Source organism: Setaria italica, chromosome II, assembly GCF_000263155.2.
Source record: "Setaria italica strain Yugu1 chromosome II, Setaria_italica_v2.0, whole genome shotgun sequence".
Classification (NCBI taxonomy): Eukaryota; Viridiplantae; Streptophyta; class Magnoliopsida; order Poales; family Poaceae; genus Setaria; species Setaria italica.
This window is the reverse complement of record NC_028451.1, coordinates 22,612,332-22,625,742: the sequence shown is the minus strand read 5'-3', so window position 1 is coordinate 22,625,742 and position 13,411 is coordinate 22,612,332. Positions and strand designations below refer to the sequence as shown.

The window sequence follows — 13,411 nt, the reverse complement described above, 5'->3', positions numbered from 1 at the left end:
TAAAGACTTCACTGAAAAATAGTTCTTCGATGAAGGACTTAGGGGAAGCGGCATATATTCTGGGCATTAAGATCTATAGAGATAGATCGAGAAGGCTTATAGGATTAAGCCAAGATACTTACATTGACAAAGTGTTGAAGTGGTTCAGCATGGAAGAAGCAAAGAAAGGGTTCTTTCCTATGTCACATGCCATACATCTCAGCAAGACTCAGTGTCCTTTGACTGCTGATGAGCAGGATCCCATGAGTAGAGTGCCATATGCCTCGGCTAGTGGATCTATCATGTATGCAATGATAAGTACTCGCCCAGATGTTTCATATGCGATAAGTATGACAAGCAGACACCAGTCTGATCCAGGTGAGAGTTACTGGACAGCGGTGAAAAACATTCTTAAGTACTTGAGAAGGACTAAAGATATGTTCCTCGTCTATGGAGGTGAGGAGGAGCTCGTTGTAACAGGTTACACTACTGCAAGTGGGAGACTGTTGGAGGTATGCCCTAGAGGCAATCATAGAGATGATGATATTCCATTTGTATCCATGATTTATATTGTGTTCCTTAAATATCCATTAAAGGCTACTTGAATTGATTTGTAATTATGTGATTTGTATGTGAAACTCTTTACTTGTATGGTTATTCTGAAGTTGTCCCTAGTCGGAGTTCATATGAGGACACACATGAATATTAGACTAGCACATATATTAGTTGATGACTATGTTTCAGAAGTCATGGACATGGAGATGTTGAACTAATAATGTGGGCACATGTGGAGACATGTGCTAGGACTGACCCAACACGAGAAGTAGTTCTCTCTTTACACAACATATACGCTTTGTCCTTAGACCTGAGATTGTTGCATGTACTCAAGATGTGGATCGACTTACTTAGGGGCTATCAAACGCTACGCCGTCACAGGGTAGTTATAAAGGTAGCCTTCGGGTTTGTCAAGAAGCATGCTATAAAGGGGTGGGGGCGCCCTAGGGTTTGCACCTTTTTGCGAAACACATCTACTGCGCCTCCCACGCCCTCACCTGTTGCAACTCGCAGACCTAGCAGTCCGGCTTGCGATGCTTTCTCCCTGCACGTGTGGATACCTTGGAGGTGTTGCGCCTGCAGCACTTGGACGAGCCGCCGATGAGCCACGATGAGCCGCCGACGAGCCGAAGACGAGCCGCGGCACGAGGGCGATCTTGCTGCACGTGGACGAGCTGCTGAGGAGCTGCTGGACGTCGACGTGATCGACTACCTACGACTACACTGATTGACTTTGCTGCATCGACGCGAATCTACATCTTCTGCATCATTGCGTCGAGTGGTAATCCCGTGATCCTTATACGACAGTTTTCCTGATTTACGTTGTAGAAAATTTTGATTTGCGCTAGTGTAGCCTACCTCGTATCCCAACAAGCAAAACTTTCAAGCAAGGTATCTATTGGCCTTCGGTAGTAGCAAATGCACATGAAGTAGTCCGAAACTGTAGTAACTACTAGTGGCATGCTCCGTATAGGAAGTTTGCAACAAATGAGATACATTTGATACCTCCGATTTGGCTTTAGGCACGATGGGGCATTGACATAGTGGGGCCACTACCTACTGCATAGGAGAACTTATCTTTCACCATTGTTACAGTTGAGTACTTCTCCAAATGGATCAAGGCAAAACCAGTACATAATATAACCTCAGGAACAATTGAAAAGTCCCTTAGGCAAAACATTGCCTGTTGCTTCGAAGTGCCTTATGAGATAACAGTTGACAATGGAAAGCAATTCGATAGTTTGGATTTCAAAGAGTTCTGCCACCAGCTAGGTATGAAGTTATGCTTCGCTTTAGTGTATCACCCGCAATTAAACGGGGCATTGGAAAGAGCAAATGGAATCATTTTTGTAGTCATCAAGAAAAATATAACAGATCTCCCGAGGGGTAAATGTGTAGAAGAGCTGTCAAGAGTCATCTGGTCCCACAATACGAAGGACGCAAGAACAACACAGTTCTCACCTTTCAAGTTGTTGTACGGAGAAGAAGAATTGACACCAGAAGAAGTCAAACATGGGTCCTGGAGGATAGAACAAGAGTTGAAGAAAGAGGACTTTGGAGTCTCAGTGGATAACATTGAAGAGGTAAGACTGCAAGAAGCGGAGAACCTTGAACATTATCAAGAGGAAACAATGAAGTGGCGAAACAAGAAAATAAAGCATAGAGGCATCAGATTAGGAGACATGATCCTCCGAAGGGTACCAAAAGGAAAAATGAAAGGCAAATGGGAAGGAACGTTCGTGGCAATGCAAACCCAGAGGCCTTCGGCGTTCAGACTGAGAAGCTTAAACAGCAAGGAGGACCCGTACACATGGAATGAAGACATGCTCCAAAAGTACTTCGTTTGAGAGAGGATGAAGAGTAGTAGAACCTATGTATCTTAGGAATCTTTTTTCTTAGTTTCTTTTTCTTACAGTTTATGTACCTCTTTCCTAATGTAATTCTGAAGGGACCGTACTCTTTTCCTCACGGGGGAAGCCCTCAAAGATCTCAACGATCGGAGGGGGTGTGAGGTTTTTAACGAGGTGGATACCCATGTAAACCCCTTGCGAAATACAAACAAGGTACCCCCAAAACGAGAAGTATAACCATCGAAGCAATCAACCTATTCGTAAAGCGAAGTGGCATTGTCTTCGGTGCAGAGGTCAATCATGACCACTCTAAGTAAAAGATGATCCCCCCTACACGCGATGGGTTACGAAGGAACATCGTTTCACTTAGTCACAAATGCGAAATAGAACAACAACCCAGGGGGTTTAGAAAAGGGCATTAATATACTCGCACGAAGCGAGCAAAGATACCCGACGGGCCTAGAGAAAGGCATCGGTAAAAGAGTAAAAGCCATGAAGGGCTACGAGAACATTTGTTTCACACTCACTCCTTTGCGCTAAACACCTGAGAGGGGGGGGGAGTTCTGAAGTACAAAACGAAGGTCTTTGACACAAATACATCTCGCATAAAACAATGATAAAAACATGCAAAGTACAAATTGAAAACAGGATAACAAATTGCATCACTCACAAAGAAATACTTTATTACATCAACTCAGTCCTCATTTATTACAAGTTCACAGGCCTCGGCCAATACACGAAGAACAACAACATCAATGATACCTTTGGCCATAACTACAACTCTTCATCGGAAGGCATGTTCCCTGCACCCAAAGGGCGGGGGGGGGGACATCAGAGTTCTACTCAAATGAAGAGTTTGCTAAATTCTCCATTTGTATGTTATCTATGTCGGTCAGAGATGAAGGCTTTCGGTAAATATACTGAGGGGGCCTATTACCCTCTCGACCAAGGGCTCAGGCTTCGGATCCAGCAACCCATAATTGGCAGTGCTAAAAGGATCCAAAGCTATTCTCTCTATCCGCCATATGGTGCATGTCGCGGAACGAAAACGAAGAGTGTTAGAATGCCTAACAGGGTCACTAGAAAACCGAGAGAAAAAAGATTTGGCTTCGGAGTTATGCTCCTCGTACTTACAAATCTTGTAAGACCAGAAATCGTCAAAGGAGATGTTGGGATGGCGAGCATGAAACTTGTCCAAATTCCAGAAGACACAAAGTAGTTATCATAATGTAGCATGACAGGAAGCACACCTTCGGTAACCTGCACAGGATGGTGCTCAAGTTAGTTACATGCCATTACACACTAACTGTTCAAAATATACTCTCTGCTATCAACTCGACGTATCACACCTCCAGATGAGGCTCTGGGGCAATAACACTGGCAAATTTGCTTGGATTGTCATGGGGCAAAGCAGAAGACGCGCCAACTTCCGGGAGCTTCGGAGATCCTTCCACAGGGACAGTCAGTGCGACATGTGGGGTAGTTGAAGTTGTAGCAGCATTCACAATAGGCAGCTCTTGAGAAGCAATAGATGGAGGTGTGGTCGGAGCGGCAGATGATGAGGGATGGATGACAGTAACGGCATCAGTCGAAGGAATCTCGGGTGAGTCAGCCTTGTCACAAAGTTCAAGTGACAGTGGATCCCATTGTCACCAGGACCTTTGGACGAAGATGCCCTAGCACGATCAGCATGCTTCACGGCAAGATGAGCAGAGACTTCAGTTTGAAGGTGACTCCTTAGCTGTTCAAAACACATAATGAAAAGCGACAAAGAATGTAAAAAAAAGAAGCACGAAAGAGTACCCGAAAAGTAAAAGAAAAGAAGTAGTCCAAATGAAAAACAAACCTGATCGCAAAGACGCTCACACTCGTCACAGGTAAGCTGGCCACCCCTTGTCTTGAAGAAGTTAAGCCTGAAGTTCTTCGAAATATTTTTTAGAAGAGTAGGCAGCTGGTTAGGAGCAAGTTTTGCGTCCAAGGGCCACACATGAGAGGCTTTTCCAAGAATCCGAATGTCATTTTTGCTCAAAGTCTTTTCCAACAAAGGACGATCTGAAGGGAACAAAGAATACACAAAGTTTGCAAGGGCCCGAACGCCAACGGCAGCACTAAGCTCACCAAACATCCTCCCACTCTTACACAACAATTCGAAGCAGACACTGACCCAGTCATAAAACTAAACAACAGAGCACGAGCCAATGCTGAATGAGGGGCGCGAACAATGTCGTTGCAGAGACCCTCGGCACCCTTAATATGGCAGGCGCGGTAGCGCGAGAGCTTTTTTTGAGTTTCCTGTAAAGCTGTGTCCTTTTTAGATAAATTCTTCGTCAACGCCTCAATGTCTTTCTTCATGGAGTTGCAAGAAGAAATGCCATGATCAAGTTCAGTTCCAAGGGCCTTAGCACTGTCTCAAGCTTTCGTGGTTTTGTCGTCAGCTTTCTCCTTGTCTGCAATCAGTTGCTCGTGTGGGTTGTCTCCGAGGCCAATTGGTTTTCTAGTTTAGAAAGGCGAGTCTAAAGGGTGACATATTTAGCAGACAAAGGTCCTTCATACTCTTTCTAGCAAAGCTTACAAGAAACACATTGAGCAGCGATGAAGCTCTTAAGAGAAAGATCACCGCAGGCCTCAACCATGGTGTCCAGGTCATGTTTGCCAAATTTCTCTTCATCGTGGGGAAAGCAAAACTTGTCACCGACCTCGGAGAGGAACTGGCCTTCATGGCCACCACTCTGAAGGGAAAGAAAGTCAATCACTTGACCGCCGATAAGACTAGCATCCTTGGGGGCTCCAATACGCTCAGCAGCAAATTTGGGATCCCGCAAAACCATATACCCACTGCTATTAGCATCGTCTTCATCGGAGCCATGACCGGCTAGTACCGTGGCCGAGAGTGTGGCTCACTACCAGGTGCCAGAAGTGGAGGACGACGAAGACGAGCCCGAAGAAGAGCAAGAATCCTCTTTTTCAAAGGTGCGGGCTGAGATCAATAGTCTTTGAAGGAATTTGCTCTGCAACAGATGAGTCGACATTGACTTTCCCTTCATCACTCTCGGGCTCGAAGGGACTCAAGGGAACCATGAGCGACTCATGAGGAGATGTGGCCTTGTCACCGTGTAAGGGGCTGTCAAGCAGAGCTTGACGAAGCGGTTGGATCGGAATAGCAGCACCACTACAAGTTGGGGAGCCTGAGTGACTAGCAACATCATGTTTGACAACAGTGTCACACCTAATTTAGGAAATAAACCAAATGTCATCTTTATGTAAGCCAGGATCAGTTGATCAAAATGTATCACAATACCACATCACGGGTTTAAATTATTACGAAATGACCTGTAGGTCTAAAAGGAAAACTACATAAATAATAATAATCACTTTATTTGGCGAAAGCGCAGATCCAAGGGTACACTTATGGTTGGTACTCAGGAGAGGTGGGGAGGTAAGGGTGATGCAAGGCTTGATCAAGCGAGGCTGTATTTGGTGGACTGCAAGCGTCCATTTTAGTTGGTCAAATTTTATTTAGAGAACCTAGTTAAAATATGATAAGCTTCCCAAGCCCAACCTATTAGGATAAAAGCCCAAAAGATCAAACCAAACCATCCATCCAACTATCCATGTGAGGTGTCCAGGATGCTCTTGCCCATGAGCATGGCTGATATATCAGATCATATCACATTCTGCAGAAGTGGTACAACTTTACCCATGAGTCGCGCTTCCCGTCACGCCGTGCTGATTAGACACTTTCACACTCCTGATATATGCTGGCATAGGATGTGCTACGAGGCTTTTCCAATGGTTCTCCAGTGCGCATTGACCCTCAGGCCCTGTACCGGCGCACCAGTGGTACACTAAGCTGCACATTTATATCTGAGGTGCTGCATACCCCCATACCCGCTCAACGCAGTCCACTTGATTACCCGAGTTATTAGGCCAAGACTGATATGAACCTGTTGGGTTGAATTCGATCTTTCGATGAGAGAAGGTGGATAACTCGATTTAAGGATGGAGATGAGGTTCACGGCCCGACTACAACCATCCAAGGATGCTGCGTCTTAGCAACCGATACATCACCTCCAATGTCGCTGTGATCTTATGGAGTACGATCAACCAAACCACTAGGGTAATTCCTGCAAGCAATCGAGGAACAAGTAGAACAAGCAACTCAATTGCAAATATGAAGATAAAAACCAATCTGAACTCACAAAGTTGGGGTTCTGAATCGAGTAGAACAGATGGTCTAGTCGACACACGCGTCTACAAGGAAGTAGCAATGGCTAAACTTTCAACAAAACAAAACACAATATGTTTGTGGTGGTTCTAATCATTATTAATACCTAGGAGGATGACCAGGGGGGTCTTGGTGTCGTGCTCCAACCCTAGGACATGTCCTTATTGGACCTGACTTGATACAAGGCCTATCGAACCAAAATAAGGCGACGCAACACCTTTGATAGAAAAACCTCTTGGTAGTAATTTGATCATTACGGCCGCCTCAGGAAAGATATGGATATGAGTCCAAATCCATATGAAAAAAGACTTCATAAGGATTACAAAGAGTACTTGAACGCCCAAAACTTAGTCCAGATGAGGTCGTGGTAGCCGTCGCAAGTTGGCGCAGTGCTGCAGTCCGAATCCAGCCCTAAAATATGTTGGATTTGATCTCTTTCTTTCCATGGGCCAAAAGTGACGTGGTGGCTTGCTGGAGAACGTTGGGAATATTTGGACTTGGCCTCCAATCAACTTCTTTGGTCCTCCATGCCTTCTATGTATGTTTAACACTCTTTTTGATCTACGTATGAATTTTTGAAAATGACAATCAACACACATCATTGTGCAGCATCAATTCATCAAATGTATCAAATACAATTATGATAAAGAATTGTTTCACCTGTGAATCAAAAGTTGCTAATGTGGTTGTATCCGAGCAGATGATGTCCTCATCACCACCACACAACTAAACCCTGTGTGCATATACATGCATGTCACATTAGGTTTGTCCTAAGTCAAACTTGTTCAACTTCTATCAATTTTATAGAAAAATATGAAAACATCAACAACATCAAATTTGTTGCATTGAATTATATGAAATATTTTTGATAGTGCATATATTTGGTAGTTGTTATATTTTTCTATAATTTTGATCAAAGTTGGACACGTGACTTTATGACGTGTAAAAAAATAGAGGGAGCATGTTCTTAGTTATCGTTGAATTCCTGATGTAATCCGGACCTAGATTGCCAAGTTTTGAGAATTCAGTGCGATGATGCTGCAGACATGGCATGGCATTGTCGGTCGATTTTATGCAGATAAGTCCCCTATATTTGTTCTTTTTTTCCTTCTAAGTGTACATTGATTCCCTAGCTTGATTTAGGCCCTTACGTCCTTTTGTTTTATAACCCATGGACCACTAATAGGTCTCGGTCCCCACCACCCAACTAAACCCTACGTGCATATACCCTCCAAGAAATTATTAGACTAATAGGAGTAAATTACACTAAAATATCAAAGAATAAAACCGTCTAAGAATTAGATGAGAAATGAGGATCAAGATTGGGGATTATATGTATAAAATCATCCACGCTACCTATCAGGATGACCGTGCATGCATACATTTGACAAATTCGTGTATCAATTTGCACGTTTTGCTAATTCACTCTAAAATACCTCTTGAGATGGAAAACTAGCTTTTGAAAGTGCTACTCCCTCCGCTCCAAATTATAAGTCGTTTTGGGTCTTAGAAATGACTTATACTTTGAGACGGAATGGAGTAACAAATTGGCACGTGGATAAGATAGCATTTCTAAATAATAAAGCAATACTAAAACTAGTTTTTTCAGGAATCGGAACTAGTTAGATGTAAGTTTTCTTTTAAAGCAAGTTAGAGAGAGAGGTAATGCTCTGAAAAAAAAAATTCTCCACCTCAAACCCCGAAATCAAGCACCTAGGTGGCAAGGGTTTTTAGCCGCCCGAGCCCAAGTCGGCTCTTCCCCGTTCCCCAACCCTTCTCTCCATTGGCGGCGGCGGCGCCATATTGCCTCATTCCCCCATGTCCTCCTCCAGTTGATGCTCCCCGCCCCAGCTCCGACCGCCGCGGCTGTCTCTCCCGCCACATCCTCTCCGCTTCCCGCCGTAACCCCCCAAACCCTAGCCGCATCGCCCCTCATGTGGCGCCGCCTCCCCGCCCGCCGCCTCGCATCCGCCCTCCTCTCCTCCTCCCCACTCCCGCGCGCCGCTGCCCCGCACGCTCCTCTCGAGCGTCGTCTCCTCCCCGCGGCCTCTGGTCTCCTCCCGTCCCCGCGCCTGCCCCCGTGGCAGCAGGACCCGCGGTGGTTCGCCTCCTCCTCCGCCGCTGCCGAGGCGGTGTCATCGGAGGAGGCCGAGGAGCTACACCACGCGCTCGAGATCGTTCGGACGCAGCCGAATCAGAATCAACCTCCTCCACCGATGGAGGAGCAGCGGGCATCCGGGAGAGACCACCGTGACCGGCATCGGCGGAACAGGCGCGGGCAGCAGGCGCAAGTGGCGGCGGAGGAGCACGGAATGACTTACCACAAATACGCCTCCCTGCGTCGCCGGCAGATCCGCGTCGAGACGGAGGCGTGGGAGCAGGCCGCAAAGGAGTACCGCGAGCTCCTCACGGACATGTGCGAGCAGAAGCTTGCACCCAATCTGCCCTATATCAAGTCGCTCTTCCTAGGATGGTTTGAGCCGCTGCGGGACCAGATCGCCGCCGAGCAGGAGCTCGTGGCGAACCGCGGGTCCCGGGCCTCACATGGACCCTACTTCAACATGCTCCCAGCAGATATGATGGCTGTCATCACCATGCACAAGCTCATGGGGCTGCTCATGACTGGCAGTGGGGACGGGAGTGTTCGAGTCATTCAGGCGGCGTGTCAGATTGGCGAGGCTATTGAGCATGAGGTGTGCAATTGTTTCTTAGAGGCCACTTCTTGTTTCTTTGCTTACAGTTGTACAATTACATTCCAAAACTAGCCTTTGTCTCAGGGATTAGCGAATGCCTCTTCTTATTGTTACTGTAAGGTCCATGAACATTGGTAGAGGTTGACTGCTTTTATACCATTGAAGTAATCTAGCTAGGCACCACTGGGAAGTAATATTGTTTCAATTAATGTATGATTATATCCACCATAGATAATTTGTGTAACAGTAGTGGGTGTGAAGACAAGCCTTCCACTTTAATATATAAATATAAGTGAAAGAGGTGTTAAAAAGTGCAATACTTAACTAACTGGATTAACTGGATAGTTGTTGTGTACTATTGCTTCTTGGATTGATTTAAGGGTAGTGTCATTGCTATGCTGATATGCTAGTAATTTGTTGGAAAACATGATAGTCTGGCAACTTCATATTCTCTGCTTGAACTCACCTTGTTAAGTTTATAGCAATCTAATGGTGTTAATCCACCTATTTGGTTGGCAACATTTTCTGTTATGGTATCAGTTGCCGATAAACCATCATGTATTGTTTCTTTTCATCCTTCATTAGGTTCGAATCCACAGATTTCTAGAGAAGACAAGGAAAAAAAGCAACAAAGAAAAGGAAAATGAAGAAGAAATTTTTGACTCGGATATTGCCAAAGAACAACAGCGTCTAAGAAAGAAAGTCACTGATCTGATGAAAAAGCAAAAGCTAAGGCAAGTAAGGAAGATAGTGAAGAATCAAGATGATTCCAGGCCATGGGGTCAAGATGCTCATGCGAAAGTATGAATCCCGCGTTAGATATTTGACCTCATCCGTCGTTTTACTCTCAGCTGCAGTTTTGACTTACGGCATTTTCTATTGTCCTTTGCTTTTCTGCAGGTTGGCAGTCGTTTGATTGAGCTATTTATTGAAACAGCCCATATACAGCCACCTGCTAGCCAGTCATCAGATGGTCTGCCTGACATCCGCCCTGCTTTCAGACATGAAATGAGAACGGTGCCTAAAGAACAACAGTAATAATGTTATCTTGTTTTCATTTACTCTAAGATTGACTCCTGATGCAACATTTCCATATATCTGTACTGCCACTGGATTAACCCTCTGGTTTAGCTAGGAAATGCTTTGATTAGATAACTTTTAGTGAAATTGACTGCTCATATTCTTCTATATGCTATTTATTGAAATAATTTGTGGCACCTTTTAGAAACTATGCTTAGCGTACATGTGCTGAAAGGCAATCAAAGATCATTTGGGCAGCCTGCTGTAAAATGCTGGTGATATGCTAGTTTAGACTATTTTTCATTGAATTTCAGAGCTGTATTGAAACATACAGCACCAACTTAGTTTTTTTTGGGGCATACACCAACTTAGTTTTTTTTTTGGGCATACACCAACTTAGTTGTAAAGACAACTAGCTTAATACATTCTTGTCCTAAAAGTAGTTTGCTACTTCGTCCTAATATATATTTATATCTTGTCTTTTATTTGAACAGGAAACATAGTCGCAGATATGGTGTGATCAAGTGTGATCCACTGGTTCGGCAAGGCCTAGATAGAACAGTTAGTTGACCTTTCTACATGTCTTGATTTTTACTGGAATGCTTCTCCTAGTTTTTCATTCCTTGATCACGTAATGGAGCATGTTTTTCCTTGTCAGGCAAAACACATGGTCATTCCATACATGCCTATGTTGATTCCCCCAATCTGTTGGACAGGGTTCGTATTTGCTGCCTTTTTTCTCTAACATTCTCTTGGTAAATATGATGCATCTTAACAAATTTTGACGGTTTGGAACTTTGTATTTTATTAAGTGATGCTGCTTATATATTGATATTGATGAGTAGTATATCCTTATTCGGTAGAACAATCACTTTTGATTAGTCAGGATGTGGTCTGGTCATGCCATATTTCTATCACTCTGAATAAGTAGTGAATTTATTCCTATCTTTTAGTAACATTATGCTTCTTATTTCTGCAAACTGTAAGCTATCTACTGACTGTTTGGTACTCCTTTTTTTTTCCCAGATATGATAAGGGAGCACACCTGTTTTTACCATCCTATGTGATGCGCACACATGGTGCTCGGCAGCAGAGGGAGGCTGTTAAAAGGGCTCCAAGGGAACAAATGCAATCAGTTTTTGAGGTACAATCTACTGTTTCTGACTTGTGCAGATTAGATGAATATTATCGTGTGAAGAATACTTTCCTAAATTCATTTAGCTGCTTATGTACATTTCAATTTTTATTTATGCTGAGTGTAGCATGGACCTTATGTATATAGCTTCCTTTTGTATTTGGCCCATGAATTCAGTGTATAGCTTACACAGTTTAAGAGCCAGTGGTCCTGAATACGTGACCTAGATAACACAATTATAAGAAAGCAACAATTATGAGCTATCTTGGGTCCACATCATAGGACGGTGGAGCCTAGACGTGACGCCCTTCATTTTGGGTTAACCAGTTGGTGCATAAAATTCGATAATTATGCAATCTGTATCTCAGGTTTCATTCTTCGATGTCTTGTTGGTTTCAGGCCTTGAATACTCTTGGGAGCACGAAGTGGAGGGTTAACAAAAGAGTTCTTAGTATCATTGACAGAATATGGTCAAGTGGTGGCCGGCTTGCTGACCTGGTTGATCGCACTGATGTGAGTTGCCATTTAATTTGTCATGAGATTGTGTTATGACTTGATTTGATAGTGCTGGATAGTTTTGAATCTAAGCTGACATGTTTTATATACTCAGGTTCCATTACCTGAGAAGCCTGACACTGAAGATGAAACTGTGCTAAAGAAGTGGAGGTGGCACACGAGGTCAGTTAAGAAGGGAAACAGTGAAAGGCATTCTCAGAGATGTGATGTTGAACTGAAACTTGCTGTAAGAGACTATAAGGGGTATTGCTATTGTTATCCATTGAGGTGCCACAATCTATTCTAATGCACACATATTGGTTGCAGGTTGCTCGAAAAATGAAGGATGAGGAGGGATTTTACTATCCACACAACCTTGATTTTAGAGGTCGTGCTTACCCAATGCATCCTTACCTGAACCACTTGGGTTCAGATCTTTGTCGAGGGGTTTTGGAGTTTGCTGAAGGTCGTCCACTTGGCGAGTCAGGCTTGCGCTGGCTGAAGATACACCTAGCAAATTTGTATGCTGGTGGTGTTGATAAGTTATCATATGCTGGCCGAATTGCATTTGCTGAGAATCACTTGGAGGAAATATTTGATTCTGCTGATAGGCCTTTAGAAGGCAAACGATGGTGGCTTGGGGCTGAAGATCCGTTCCAGTGCCTGGCAGTATGCATGAATCTTACTGAAGCTTTAAGAAGCCCGTCTCCAGAAGCAACGATATCACATATTCCTGTGCACCAGGTATATATATTGTCTTCAAGCGATCATTTTCCTTCTCAATTCTTTGTAGAGAAACTAAAGGATCATCTGTCTGTCTTTTACTCTAGTATTTGATCTTTTAGAACGAATCTATGCAACATAGGAATAGAGTGAACAGTTGAGTACTATATTCATTCATATTATCTGAGTTCCTGATAGAAAATTAGTTGATCATACTCCTTGTGTGACACGCATGTTTGCCTTCGATTTGGTAGGGCTCATGTACCCCAATGTGTATTGAATATGCTTATTTGTATGGATAAATTCAGATATGACGCTGAGCATATGACATTTACAATGGTCCATGGTTGATTACCATGTTCAAACATTAGCATCGGCTGTACTTGTATGTGGCCAGAACTCAATTGATATATGCTTTTCTTTTTCTTAGGATGGTTCTTGTAATGGCCTTCAGCACTATGCAGCTCTTGGAAGGGATAAGGTTAGTTTGTGCCTGAATGATTAAGTTTCTCTTGTTAAGATTGTTTTTGTTGCTACATGTAACTATCTGTCTAATTATGTATATCGGAGTTTAGTAACATTTTTATGAAAATTTTCCTAGTTGGGAGCTATTGCTGTCAACTTAGTTGCTGGAGAGAAGCCTGCAGATGTTTACTCAGGAATAGCTACCAGGTATGCTTTTTATGTGTCAGGTGCATGTGGTAGTCTTCATTTGCTTTCAGAACATGTAGCATCT

At 43.7% G+C, this 13,411-nt stretch overlaps 1 protein-coding gene across 1 annotated transcript in view; it reads left to right on the top strand.

The window, feature by feature from the left end:
* Positions 1-8,355: 8,355 nt before the first annotated feature.
* The window catches only part of LOC101781946 (DNA-directed RNA polymerase 1B, mitochondrial), a 10,346-nt gene continuing 5,290 nt past the window's right edge, over positions 8,356-13,411 (top strand). Inside the window, exons 1-11 of the mRNA XM_004956346.4 lie at positions 8,356-9,302; positions 9,888-10,103; positions 10,203-10,336; positions 10,817-10,883; positions 10,981-11,039; positions 11,349-11,466; positions 11,857-11,970; positions 12,068-12,199; positions 12,280-12,696; positions 13,106-13,156; positions 13,277-13,347. Coding sequence (XP_004956403.1) covers positions 8,445-9,302; positions 9,888-10,103; positions 10,203-10,336; positions 10,817-10,883; positions 10,981-11,039; positions 11,349-11,466; positions 11,857-11,970; positions 12,068-12,199; positions 12,280-12,696; positions 13,106-13,156; positions 13,277-13,347 — 2,237 coding nt within the window. The 5' untranslated portion in view covers positions 8,356-8,444. The remainder of the gene's footprint in view (positions 9,303-9,887; positions 10,104-10,202; positions 10,337-10,816; positions 10,884-10,980; positions 11,040-11,348; positions 11,467-11,856; positions 11,971-12,067; positions 12,200-12,279; positions 12,697-13,105; positions 13,157-13,276; positions 13,348-13,411) is intronic.